At 43.4% G+C, this 13,575-nt stretch overlaps 1 protein-coding gene across 4 annotated transcripts in view; it reads right to left on the reverse strand.

Annotated features, from left to right (window-relative positions):
* Window positions 1-3,807: 3,807 nt before the first annotated feature.
* Window positions 3,808-13,575, reverse strand: part of WDFY3 (WD repeat and FYVE domain containing 3) — a 215,066-nt gene continuing 205,298 nt past the window's right edge. For all 4 annotated transcript variants that reach the window (XM_081959189.1, XM_081959187.1, XM_081959188.1 and 1 more), the window contains 2 exons: window positions 9,959-10,156; window positions 3,808-7,687 (listed from right to left, as the gene is read on the reverse strand). In XM_081959189.1, coding sequence (XP_081815315.1) covers window positions 7,567-7,687; window positions 9,959-10,156 — 319 coding nt within the window. In that variant the 3' untranslated portion in view covers window positions 3,808-7,566. The remainder of the gene's footprint in view (window positions 7,688-9,958; window positions 10,157-13,575) is intronic.

Raw genomic sequence — 13,575 nt, forward strand, 5'->3', positions numbered from 1 at the left:
TAAGTTCAAATAACAGTAAGTGGAAAGCCAAAAACTAGAGTATGAATGTGACTGACTAAATAAGATGTAAGGCAATCAACAGCTGCAGTCTTTGCAGACTTCCTTTGCTTATGCAAATGAAGGGAGCAACACAAAAGCTCAGTTTATTTAATTGGATTGGGCAAGATAACTTCTAGAGGATTGTTCCCTACAAATTTAATTTGAATGTTAATTTTCTTTGCAGTGAGCATTCTTCTTCTTTTTGTAGGAATTTTAAGGCAGCTGGCTTAACCCCTGTTTTTCCCTTGCTTTGTTTACCTTTTTACCTTTTTAAAGCGGTTTTGTCCATCTTTTGACTTCCAAAATAATGAAACCTGTCTGTTTGATTTTCAGCAATAGTAAGATTACTCCGGACAAGGCAGAAATCCAATAGATTCAGACTAATGTTATCAACTGAACCTGCTGCAAATGAGGAACATTGCCACTATTTAAACCCTGGGGATTCCTTGCAACATTTCTTTAGAAATAGGGAAGCAGCAGCAGTGTTTGTCCTGCCTGTATTGCTCCATTATTAGCAAAAGCTGATTGTAACACAGGATTCACTGAAGTTTTCCCCTTCAGCCATTGTCTTTGGCCCTCCTAGTAATTGCAGCAGCTGTGATTCTTTAGGCTGGCACAAAGAGGCCCTGAGGCTGGGTTCAGAATCTTTGCTTGAACACCCAAAGACACATTTGCCATGTTGAGAAATCTGTATGGAACTGGGGTTCTCTGAATATGTCCATTGTTCAGGCCACTTACATCCATTTTTTCTTCTTCTCAATTGCGAGGGCCGTAAGATCAGAGAAGAGCCATCCTTATAGTCCTGCTAGTCTTTTGGTCAGGCAGTGCCAGAGGTAGATCACAAGATCTACTTAAGTTAAGATCTACTTTACTTAAGTTAAGACTACTTAACGCCTTTGGGATGAGGCTATCCAGCTACTCGTCCTGCCTGGTTAGGTGGCATTTCTTCCGGTTGCATAGAATACCTGTTTGGTAGGGATTGTACAGAATGAATCCTGTGGCTTGGCATTCCATGTCCTCCTTTTATGTTCAGCGAGGTGTGGGGTGGAAGGAGGATTTTAAATGGGACTCCTGTGTAGACGAAACCTTAGATTTCTAAAGTGATACTACCAACAAGTAGGATAGAGCCCAAAGGACATGGCCGTTTAAGAAGGAAAAGCAGGGCAAAAAAGACCATACCTAACAAGAGATGCTGGCATCGGGTTAAAGATTAGTAGGAATATTTGCACTGAACAAGCTAGTCATTGTATGTCTATAAAAAAATAAGACTTAAAAAGTTTTCTTTAGAAAACATGCTACTTATTCCATCTTGATGGTGAATCATAAAAATATGTAAAGTTCAGTTTTAATATAACATTGCAATTTTGGGGGTTATGTTTGTAATTTTTTAATATACATATATATTTTAATTTAAATTTGTTTGTATTTAAGCAACTGAATGCAAATGAATTAAAGCAGTCAGCTTTGTTTGCACTAAGGGACACCACTATGTAATGCTGCTATTCCTTCAACTGAAAAAGCCTTCTTGATAATGTTAGTTGTGCTCTAGCATCATCAAATGTTTAGGATGTCTTTTAAATAAAACACTTGGGTGACAATGTAAGAATAAACTAATAAACTGCTGCAAAATGATTTCAAAAGGTGTTTATTATATATGTACTCACATACACATATATATAAGAAGCAGTGCCAATAAGCCGTTCACAAAGAATGAGAGTTTTGCTTTATAGGTTTAGTGAAAGCACTTGGAAAAATAAATGTCCCAATCGTATTGGCTGAATTAGAATGTGTACTGGATGTCTCTTTAAGAATACAACTCAGCTTTAGGTTTTTCTTTCTGTTGTATGCAATTAGAAGTTTTCAACAACCTCTATTCTAACAGTGTGATCCAAAGGAAACTCTTCGCTCATGTCTGCTGTTTAATTTGCACTTTTCAGTAAAACACCTCCACTTGCTTAGCAAAATTGTGCATACTGTAAATGTTTGAACATTGAGATGTGTTTTGACTATTTTGTAGAACTGAGCTGGAGATAATAAAGCTCTGCTGAAAAAACAACAACCCAGCATTGTGAGTTTTCTTTGTGTGTAAAAAGTATTTACAGATTGCAATCCAAGTTCTGGTTTAGTTCCTTATGAAGCTAATTGATGCTTCTATTAGTTTCCTAACAAGCCAATGGAAAATTGATTTTTTTGAATCCAGTTTGATATTTAATGGCCAGGAACACACAATATAAACTTGGTTAGCAGTTGTGGTTACTTATGTTCCCAAATAAACTGTATTTTGAAGTAATGGTCTAATTCAAGCCACATGCTCCTAAAAGTTACAGAAGCACTAGCTACCAATCCAATGCCACCTTCTGCCAATCCAGGCTGTCCTGCAGGCCTGATTTTCTAGAGTGGGTCCCCCCCCCTTTCAATTAACACCTCTTACTAGGAAGGGGACATAATGCAACATGACCTGTTTATTCTAGAACTTGATTGGAATGCATAGCAGGAAAAAAATTGTGAAAGTGAAAAAAGACATTTACACCTTGATCCAAAACTTCCTAAAAGAAAAAAAAAAGGACATTGCTCCTTGCAGATATTGAACAGAGTTTCAAAGCGAATGGCAAAGTATTCCTTGTACTATGATGACACGTTGAACTGGGTGTCAAAACTTAGCCAGGCAACCAAGTCATTTTTTTACAGTCTTGTGAATTTGCTTGCGAGGTCAGCAACTTCGGAAAAGTGCCAGAAAACGATTGCGAAAAAGTCACAGGATCATTTCCTAGCCTCTTAATTGGGTTGCCCATGGTTACAAAGCTGTAGGGCTTCTGAGAGAGATGCCTCTACCCACAAAACACCTATTATTTCTTGAGGGCAATTAAGCCACGCTGGGAGGCTTCAACTTGTTTACTGCATAGATGAGTATGTTTTAGATAATGGGTAGCCCCAGTTTCTAGTCAATGGGAGTCCTACTGGGATTCCATTTCATAAGTTTTCTTTTAATTATGTCATATATATTTATATATTTTGAAACACAGCAGATTTGGAAGAGGCATCAAGCACAGATGCAGGTTAAGAGGAGTATCGTGTATGATAAAAAGTTCCATGTAAATTCAAGGATATCCAGAAGTTCTTTATGCTGAGCTTGTCGCTCAAGGTCTGCAGTTCAGCGGTTCGAATCCCTAGCGCCTCGTAACGGAGTGAGCTCCTGTTACTTGTCCCAGCTTCTGCCAACCTAGCAGTTCGAAAACACGTAAAAATGCAAGTAGAAAAATAGGGATCACTGGTGGGGAGGTAACAGCGCTCCGTGCGCCTTCAGCATTGAGTCATGCCAGCCACATGACCACAGAGACATCTCTGGACAGCGCTGGTTCTTCGGCTTAGAAACGGAGATGAGCGCCGCCCCCTAGAGTCGGGAACGACTAGCACGCATGTGCAGGGGAACTTTTATCTTTATAGCACTATGTATAAACTTTGGCATCTTAAATACCATGATTTCTATTATTGGATAACGCAAGTGTCCAGAAAGCTCTCTTTTCGTTCAAAATTAAAACAAGCCTATACTCTTAATTGCTGCAGCAACTCCGATCAAAACAGTTCAGTGCATTCTATTAGCTTCTTGGTTTGCACTGGGTAAACACTCGAGTTACTTTGATTTTGGCCGGATTGAGTTTGACTTGGCTGGAAACAGAATTCTTGATGCCCACACCTTATCCGATAGTTTAAAAATAGATGTTTCCAAAGCTGGTTAAACAATTTTTCAAAGAGATCTGGACAGAAAAACTTGGTGGTAAATAGTATTTATTTGAAATGAAAAAAAAACAAAAAAGATACCTGAACTATTGCATTTAATCATGTATTGTATTTGTGTTACTCTACCTTTTTGCATTGGAGACAAATATACAATAAAACATTCAGATATCACAGATTGCACACTAGATAGTAATTCTTCAGGCCTTTTACATGACCACCAAAAACAGATAATGGATTCTTCAATATAGTACAAAAAAATCCACCCCTCCAGTCCTAGCCGGTTATCTTCAATTTACTCCGGTTTGCTGTACAAATAAATGGCCATTTACCCCCAAGGCTTACAAATTAATAACAGGACAAAAAAAATATACATTATACTGACACAAAAAGTCAGTTGTGTTAAGTCATGCAACAAGTAACCAAACTTGCTGAAATTAAAAATATTTTCTAAAAACAGTTTTAACTGCATAAATATTTTTTTTATTATTATTATTATTATACACAGTTCATTTTACCAAAACAAAAGGAGTCTGGAACAAAGCAAAAAAAAAAAAGAAGAAGAAGAAGAAAAAAGAAAAAGTTCCTGCTAATTTTTATACGTTTAAGAAAGTGCAAAATAATGTCTCTAAAAAGTCTTGCGCTTGGACTGGCAGATGACAGATGGGGCTGCCACTCTGACCTTCTTCTTAAGCATGAACATTATAGTCACACGTTACAAACAAAGAGTGTATGGATACCTTTCAGGAAGAACCACGTCAAAAGAACAAAGCAGGGTGAGGCGAACTGCTTGACAGTGCAAAGTTTGGCTGCCGCACAACCAATGTTCAGTTTTACACACACACGCACACACACACACAAACAAAGCAAATTGCAACTGGTGGGAAAATGTTCGGTGTTGAGCCCAGAGTTTTCTCAATCCAATCTTCACCATCTTCAAAGGGCGTGGACTTCAACTTTCAGAATTCCCCAGCTGTGGAATTCTGGGAACTGAAGTCCACCCATTTTAAAGATGCAGAGTTGAAAAATCTTGGGCTAGAACATTTATAATAAAACATTTTATGGAACTGTGGAAGAAAGAAAGAAAGAAAGAAAAAAAGCATTCCGAATTATAGTAGCAGCTGATGGGAGCTGTGAAGACTTCACTACACCAAAGGATTGTATTGCTCAGTATCCATGTATTCCAGTGGGACTTGAAAGGGACTTTAAGGTAGGAAAGGAGGGTGCCTTACCATTTCTTGGCGCAGAGTAACCCCACGTTTTCCCCTCTCATCAACAGGATGCACTTTTGCAGTTACCCCTTGGAGTAGATAAATAAGGGTAGAAATCTGGAAGGTTTCCTCCCCAGTCAAGTAACGAATTTGTTCGGCACACCGAAATTTAAATACAAGTTATACACATTTAACCACAACGCCACGCAGGAGAAAAGTCACCTTCCCTCTGAGAACACCAAATGTAAAAAGTGTAGAATAACACCGCTACAATAGATCTACGTACTCAAAATTAGGAGAATAATAATAAAATAAAATAAAAAACCAGAAAACTGCTACGTATCTTCTAATGAGCCAGCATTAGTGTCTACGAATGTTATTGTCAACCAGTGCTTAGAATTTTATTCGGAGGAATTAATTGAGAGTTTGAACAAAAAAAAAAGCATTCTCAAGCTGAAAAAAGATAACCTTCAGATTAAGAACTTCCAAGTTAAATTTAGTTATTCCCCTATTTGGGGAAGGGGGGAGAATTTTCAGTGGAATAAAGGAGATTGAGAGAATTTCAACGTGCTTGCCTTTTTTATATTTGTACTTTAAAATTTTCTGTTAGGCTGAGTTTAAGGACCACATAAGCAGCACTGTGCCTATGATTACAGAGTCTTGTGTTATTCTAGCGTAATGTCAATAGTTGGAGATTCTATCTTTAAAAAAAAAAAACTATTGAGAAACTTTGCAGATATCAAACTTGGTAGCACTGAATAGCCATTAGATCAATGCTGGTTGTAACAAAGACACCCAGTGGGAAAAAACCAATTTTCATAAACCCGTGTGTGCTCACGCGTGAAAGGGTTTTTTTCGGGGTGGGGGTGGTGAAATACATTTATTATAACCCCAATTACGTCTTGCAGTCCATCACGACAATTAAAAAGATCCTCAACATACTTACTTAGCCTAATCACTGCATTGATTTCTAACCAGGGATGTTTAGGCAGAGAAAATAGCTCTGGACGAGCTATTCAAAATTATTTTAAATTCATTTTCCTCCTCCCACTGAAGTGTTAACAAATCACAAGGTTTGTGTTGTGCTACATTTCGTGATGTGCCATGTTGTTTCTGAGTTACTTGATTTTTTAAAAAACTGCTGTTTTACCATAGATAAAAGGCAGTAGCAATAATCTCATCGCCCAGGAAGGAAGGAAGGATAGAATCAGTACACTGGGGGAGAAATAAAACAAAAAACTACACTACAAAGCCTCATTTCACTGAGATGTTTGATTGGATCTGATCTGTATATTTTTCATTGTACCATAAACGCTGATATATAAAATAGTTGAATTTATGCCCTCCAAGTGAACAAATGAATGATGAAACGGGTGCAACATCAGATTCAAGCCCTAAGTAAAGGACCAAGTCTGAATTTAATTTTGAAATTCACTGGGACCCCTCTAAGCATTTCCAAGTTGTAAGGACAACGTTTCCAAGTCCATTTGGCAAAAACAAAACCCCAAGAACAAAACCGCCTAAAAGGAAAAAACAATGGTCCATTGGTTTTCTTTGGGGAGGAAAAAAAAACTCCCGAAAACAAAAAGTATTAAATCTGATTTTCATGCAAGCCATTTACTAGTGTTTTAAGTAAGACTTGCCTTAGACCTATCTGGATTAGCGGATTACTTACAATGGTAAAGAATGAACAAGCAGCAAGGTGTATAAAAACAGACCCTATTTAAATACGAAGAGAGATTCTAAGTAGATGTATTAAAAACGCAACAGAACGGGGGGCCCTTTTTGGTTATCCTACAGTTTAGAATAAAATGTTTGAAGTCCTATGCCCCAAAACAAAAAGATGGTCCACCCCTCCTCCCATCTTCAAAATAGCTTGGCATAAAGTTAAGATCATGTGAGTAACTGAAAGAATCATGCAATTGGAATAGTAAGGGGGGGGGGGAGAACAGATAATGCCTCTCGATGCTTTTTTCTTTTCACTTTAAAAAAGACAAAACAAAATCATGTTTAAATAGATGAGCCAAAGAAGAGATGCAAAGTATAGTTAGTGGTCTGAAGTCCCATGTAACAGGCAGTTCAGTTTGTGTGTTTGTTTGTTTTTTTGATAAAAAGGCCATTTTCTCTATTTACAATATCCACAGTTTTGCTTTGCGAAGAAGGCAAATGTACAACTATTTTTTTTTTCTAAAAAGCCTCCTGATTCTGGCAACCCAAATCAAATGGGACTAACTACAAAATCAAGCTGGGGACGAGAGATGGTTAAGGAGGTCTCTTCTTGGCGGAGAAGACGGAAGAGGCTCGCGGGGCACCTTGACGCAGTGGGGGCAATTATTACGCCCTTCCCGCCAGATCCCAGCTGATGTTTTCTGGCGCCTGGGGTCTCTCTGCAAAGGTGCCCCACAAAATAATGAATGATCCCTCTTGCTCGCGGTCCTTGCGTAGGGAGGTGTCACGGGGAATGGCAACCGCTGCAACCGCTCTGAATGTGCTGCTCAGGCCCGGAATTAATCCGCTCGGGTGAGCTATTGCTGGCCCCGCAATATTGCCGTCTGGCTTTGCGCTGTTTCCTTTGACGGTGTTAATTCCAGGATCCTTCCTCCGGCCCTCGCTCGTGCTGCAAATTGTAATAACAGTTCTGGCAAACCCGGACCGGGGAAGAGATTTTCAACCGCTTGATTTCGGACTGAAAACGGCTGCACCTGGAGAAAGAAATGTGGGGTTAAGACTGATTTCTCCTTCCCGTTCCTTCTTCAGCATCAGATTCCTGTTCAACGCAAAACTCTCGTCCCCTGTAAAGCAGGGTCAGTTGTGTTACACAACTTGTGTCTAAGGGTGGAGGTGGAAGATGCACTCTAGCCTTTGAATGCTATAGAACCGTGATGGCGAACCTATGGTGGGCTGTTTTGCAGGCTGTTTGAAAAACGGCCTGAAAAACAGCCAAAAATGCCCCCAAAACAGGCATGCACGCATGCACGCACCGCCCAAGTGGTCTTCGAGTTCCAGTGCTTCAGCACTTGTGCATGCACCCACATTTCGGTTTGGGCACTCGGTGCTGAAAAGGTTCACCATCACTGGCCTATAGGCCAGTGTTTCTCAAACTTGGCGACTTTAAGTCCTGCGGACTTCAACTCCCAGAATCCCCCAGCCAGCATAGCTGGCTGGGGAATTCTGGGAGTTGAAGTCCGCAGGACTTAAAGTCGCCAAGTTTGAGAAACACTGCTATAGGCTAATCAATAAAGCTCTCAGAATAATAATCCAAACTAGGCAACATATCGAGACGAAGCACTGATGATCTTAGCTGGTTTGTGTAATGAAACATCTACAAGAGAGCAACTAAGCTCAGAGAGCATCAAGGACCCCTGTGGGATCGCATCCTGCCCCATACATCCCTGCGACCAATCCGCTCGCACCGAGAGGGACTTCTCCAGGTGCCGTCCACTAAACAGTGTCGGGGGGGCGACACCTAGGAGCAGAGCCTTCTCTGTGATGGGCCCAGCCCTGTGGAATGACCTCCCCCTTGACATCAGGATTACCTCCGATCTCCGCTCCTTCCGTGTAAAGCTCAAGACCCACCTTTTTCAATTAGCTGGCCTGGCTCAACCATAGTTTTATCCCATTGCTCCTGACAATCTTTTTAAATTTGTAATTTTAACTGAGGGTATTTTAATTGTTAATTTTAATTCTATTATTACTATTGTATGTTTTTAACGAGTGTTACCTCCTCCGGGTACGTGTATGTGTTTGTATGTATGTGTATATGTATTCTATGTATATGTATATATGTATGGGTTTTTACTGTACGCCGCCCCGAGTCCTTTTGGAGAGGGAGCGGCTAACAAATTAAATTTATTCTATTCTATTTATATTCAATCCCGAGCTGCAAATATTCTCCTTTATTGATAAGTGGAGTCAAAAAAGCCATCGATGCTTTTAAGTGGAAAGAACACTTTGCCTAATTTGTTCCTAAACCCAACAAAGCTCTCGTATTTTTCGGAGTATAAGAGGGTGAAAATTTGGGTGTGTCTTATACACTGAATGTAGCCCCACCCACCCACCGGCCCCCGCCCTTTGGCCTCTGCCTCCCAGCAATTTGCCTCCTTGCAGCAAATGGGGAAAATGGGGCTTGCGGAGGCAGCAATAGGTCATGGCAATCCCTGCAGCCTGAAACAGCTGATGATTGGGAGGCCCCTGCTGAGACAGAAAGTGAAACTTGCTGTTTGCTGCAAGGAGGCAAATTGCTGGGAGGCAGATTTTTTCCCCCCTTGTGCTAATCAGGCTGTTTGCTGCAAGGAGGTAAGTCAGTAATTATAAATGCCTATAGAATGTTCAAATTATTAGACTTATTTTTTTAAAGACTGCTTTATTATTGTTCTAGACAACTTAACAAAATGAAGAAGCTTTTTAAAATAAATACTTGATCTGAAGAGGCCCAGCGCTATGGTATCTTCTTTTAAATAGCAGAGAATAACGCATAGTTTCCAGAAAGCCACATCAATTTTAACAGCGTCTATACAAGTATAGTCTGAAATGTAATAGTGTCCTGTTGTTTAATTAGACCCTGACTTAGTCATGTTTGGAGTAGATCTATTTGAATAATTGGGAGGAGTTAGTGTGATTACATTTAAGAAAACTTTCTGGCATTAATATACTGCCATAATGTACATTTCTCCAATTCTTTGCTATTTCTATGGGTCAGGCACGCATGCACAGAAATACACCACAAACAGTGTATATTGTCTGTACTGTTTGCTGTTTGATGCAAGGAGGCAAATTGCTGGGAGTCAGAGGCAGATTTTTTTCCCCCTGGTTTCCTCCTTCCCCACTCCCAAAAGCTAGGTGCGTCTTATACTTTGGAGCCTCTTATACTCTGAAAAATACGGTACTTTGCTACCAAGGTTTTGGGAGAATAGGCTCGCCTAAGAATCGTTTGGTTACAGAGAAGCCGAGCTCTTGAAAGTGGCTGCTCTTACTTCTGACAGAAGAGTTGTCCACAATTCCTACAATGGTGACGTCTTTCGGTAAGAGAGAAGCGGACTGAACAGCTGGAGCAGCTGTCTCCTCCCTCGTCTTTCACCCAGTGGTCAGCTGCAGAGCGGCCCGGTTGGTCACTCACAGACCAGCTGAACACGCGGCCTCGGCTGTCCCCAACGAGAATCCTGCTGTGATCCCTGGAAGAAAAAAATATGCATTAGTGTCGGGTCAAAACCTGTGGCTGAAGAGGAGAGTGCAATCCAGCAGGTCAAAAGAAACTCAGGTCTATCTTCTATCATCTCTCCATTATAGGCAGTCCTTGACTTACGACTGCAATTGGAACTTCTGTCACTAAGCAATAGGGTCGTTAAGTGAGTAAACAAGCCCAATTTTATGAACATTTGTTTGGTCATGAGATCAAAATCGGGGCACTGGGCAACCAGCATTTATTTATAATGGTCCCAGGGTCACATCATCATCATTTACCACCTTCCCAGGCAGTTTATGACAAGCAAAATCAATGGAGGGGGTGGGAATCGGATCTGCTTAACAACCATGTGATTCACTTAAGAACTGCAGAAAAGGTAGTACAGTATAGCCTTTATTATCACTGTACATCATGTGTACAACGAAATTGGTTAGTAATGTTAGGTGTGACTTATTTAACAACCGCCTTGCTTAGGCACAGATCTGCTGGCCCCAGTGGTGATCGTAAATGAGGACTAGCTATATGCATGTTTTATTTCTTTCAAAGTTCTTTCAGAGCACCCAAAGGACACTTTTCAGTGAAATGGGATTTTGGCTATTTCATGAACATTTGATCTATTTTGCAAAATATTTTTGAGGCCTCGTTTCCTTTGGATGCCTCTTACATGCCACCAAATATTGTCAGCATGCAAGTAGGACCCAGTGAGATGGTCAACTTTGTATTTTTGGAAATTAAGATGGCTTAATTTAACTATCTCAGCCTTTGTGATGAATCGATTTAATCAGGTGGGATTCAGCCGGTTCGGACAGGTTTGCGCGAACCGGTAGTTCCGGTGATCAGTTGCGCCCCCCCCCCCCCCCGTCCGCCCCTGTCCTAGCATGCCCTATATTTCCTTTGTTTGAAGCCCAGTTGACAGGCGCGGCAGAGTACTTGCCACGTCTCAGCTGTTTTACTCACCGGTGCTGCAGTAGAAGCAGGGGTGGGTTCCTGCCAGTTCTAACCTCTTCTATAGAAGAAGTTCCACAAATCTACAGTGCCGTTTAGAACCGGTTCCAGCTCCCTCCCCCCGCCCGTCCGCACATCATCAAGATGAAGAGCGAGAGGAGGAATTCTGGGAGTTGAAGTCCACGAGTCTTAAAGCTGTCAAGATTGAACACCCCTGGGGTTTTTTTTTCCAAAAGGGTTAGGGGTGCAAGGGTCTTGTAACTTGACAGCTTTAAGACTTGCGTGCTTCAAATGCCAGAGTTTCTGAGGCAACATTTTGGTTGCTAAGCAACAGTGACGTGCGGTGAGAGTTACGGCTGGTGAGGCTGGTGACGTCATCAGGAAGGCGGGGAATGGGACCACGTGTGCAGGAGGCTGAGGCAGCCCCACCTTCCTGAGTGAACATTAAGGGGACCGCGGAGTACACTGATCCGCGTAGCCTTGCTTCCTCCACCGGCGCCAGTCCCTTCCCCCCACTCCTTCAAGGTCTTCCACCAACCCAAAGCCCAATCCCCAGAGGCCTCCCTCGGGCCTTCTGCATCCCCCTAACTCTTCCTGCATGGCTTCTTCAGCGTTGTCACCTCAGCGAAGCCCTGCCTTGGCAGCCAACAAAAGACCCGTTGGCTCCCGGGAATGGCCCCACATCAAACGAGAGACTCACCTACAGGGCGGGCCTCTCCCGAGCCGCCGACTCCGAGAAAAAAATCGGGGTGAGGGAGGGAGACGCACAAAATGGGGGCAGGAGCTTCCCAGGGGTGTGGGAGAGGAGGAGGAAGAAGAAGAGCCTGTCCAAGGCTTGCAGCCGCCGGCGCCCACAAACGTGGGCCCGTGGCGGTGGGTTCCTTTGCGTTTGCTTCCTAACGACCCGAGAGGTGGTGTGCCGGCTGTGTGGTTGTCAAGCGGCTTCACGAATCGCTGCCCAGGAAAAGCAGCTCCGCGGGGCCCGGCGGCAAGGCTTGAGCGGGGTGACAGAACAGCCGCCTGAATGGGAAAGCAACGAAAGGGGCTGCATTTTCACCCCGCTGAAGCCTTGCTGCCTGAATGGGAAGCCGTCCTCGCTGCCCCTTTCATTGCTTTCCCATTCAGGCAGCTGCGTTTTCACCCCGCTGAAGCCTTGCTGCCTGAATGGGAAGCCGTCCTCGCTGTCCCTTTCGTTGCTTTCCCATTCAGGCAGCTGCGATTTCACCCCGCTGAAGCCTTGCTGCCTGAATGGGAAGCCGTCCTCGCTGTCCCTTTCGTTGCTTTCCCATTCAGGCAGCTGAATTTTCACACCCGCTGAAGCCTTGCTGCCTGAATGGGAAGCCGTCCTCGCTGCCCCTTTCATTGCTTTCCCATTCAGGCAGCTGCGTTTTCACCCCGCTGAAGCCTTGCTGCCTGAATGGGAAGCCGTCCTCACTGCCCCTTTCATTGCTTTCCCATTCAGGCAGCTGCGTTTTCACCTCGCTGAAGCCTTGCTGCCTGAATGGGAAGCCGTCCTCGCTGCCCCTTTCATTGCTTTCCCATTCAGGCAGCTGCGTTTTCACCCCGCTGAAGCCTTGCTGCCTGAATGGGAAGCCGTCCTCGCTGTCCCTTTCGTTGCTTTCCCATTCAGGCAGCTGCGTTTTCACCTCGCTGAAGCCTTGCTGCCTGAATGGGAAGCCGTCCTCGCTGTCCCTTTCGTTGCTTTCCCATTCAGGCAACTGCGTTTTCACCCCGCTGAAGCCTTGCTGCCTGAATGGGAAAGCAACGAAAGGGGCAGCGAGGACGGCTTCCCATTCAGGCAGCAAGGCTTCAGCGCGGTGAAAGCGCAGCCCCTTTCGTTGCTTTCCCATTCAGGCGGCTGCTCTGTCACCCCGCTCAAGCCTTGCCGCCGGGCCCCGCGGAGCTGCTTTCCTCAAGCGCAGCCGCCTGAATGGGAAAGCAACGAAAGGGGCAGCGAGGTCGTTCTCCAGTCGCTTTCATGGCTTCGTCATCCGGGAGCGCCAACAACATTTCTGCCTCCGCAGCTCCCGGGCGCGGCTGACGGATGTATGTAATATTATAATATTATATATATATATATATAGTATATAATATTATATACTATTATTTCATGAAGAGAGGTGAGGCTCTGCCTCCCCTGCCTCCCCTGACCGCACGTCCCTGCTAAGCAATAGGGTTGCTAAGTGAGTTTCACCACATTTTACAAGTTGGCCACTCCCACCCAGTCACATGGCCGGCAAGTCACTCCCACCCGGTCACATGGCCGGCAGGCCACCCCCACAAAGCAGGCCACACCTACAGAAGAGGTTCTAAATTTTTTTGAAACCCACCACTGAGTAGAAGGCAAGTTGTAGAGCTGTTTTGAAATATACCGCATGCGCATTCAACAAACTGCTTGTTACACCGGTAGAATCCCACCACTGGATTTAATGCCATTTTCACACAGATGATAGCAAGCAGGGT

Source organism: Natrix helvetica, assembly GCF_964273705.1.
Source record: "Natrix helvetica genome assembly, chromosome: 7".
Lineage (NCBI taxonomy): Eukaryota > Metazoa > Chordata > Lepidosauria > Squamata > Natricidae > Natrix > Natrix helvetica.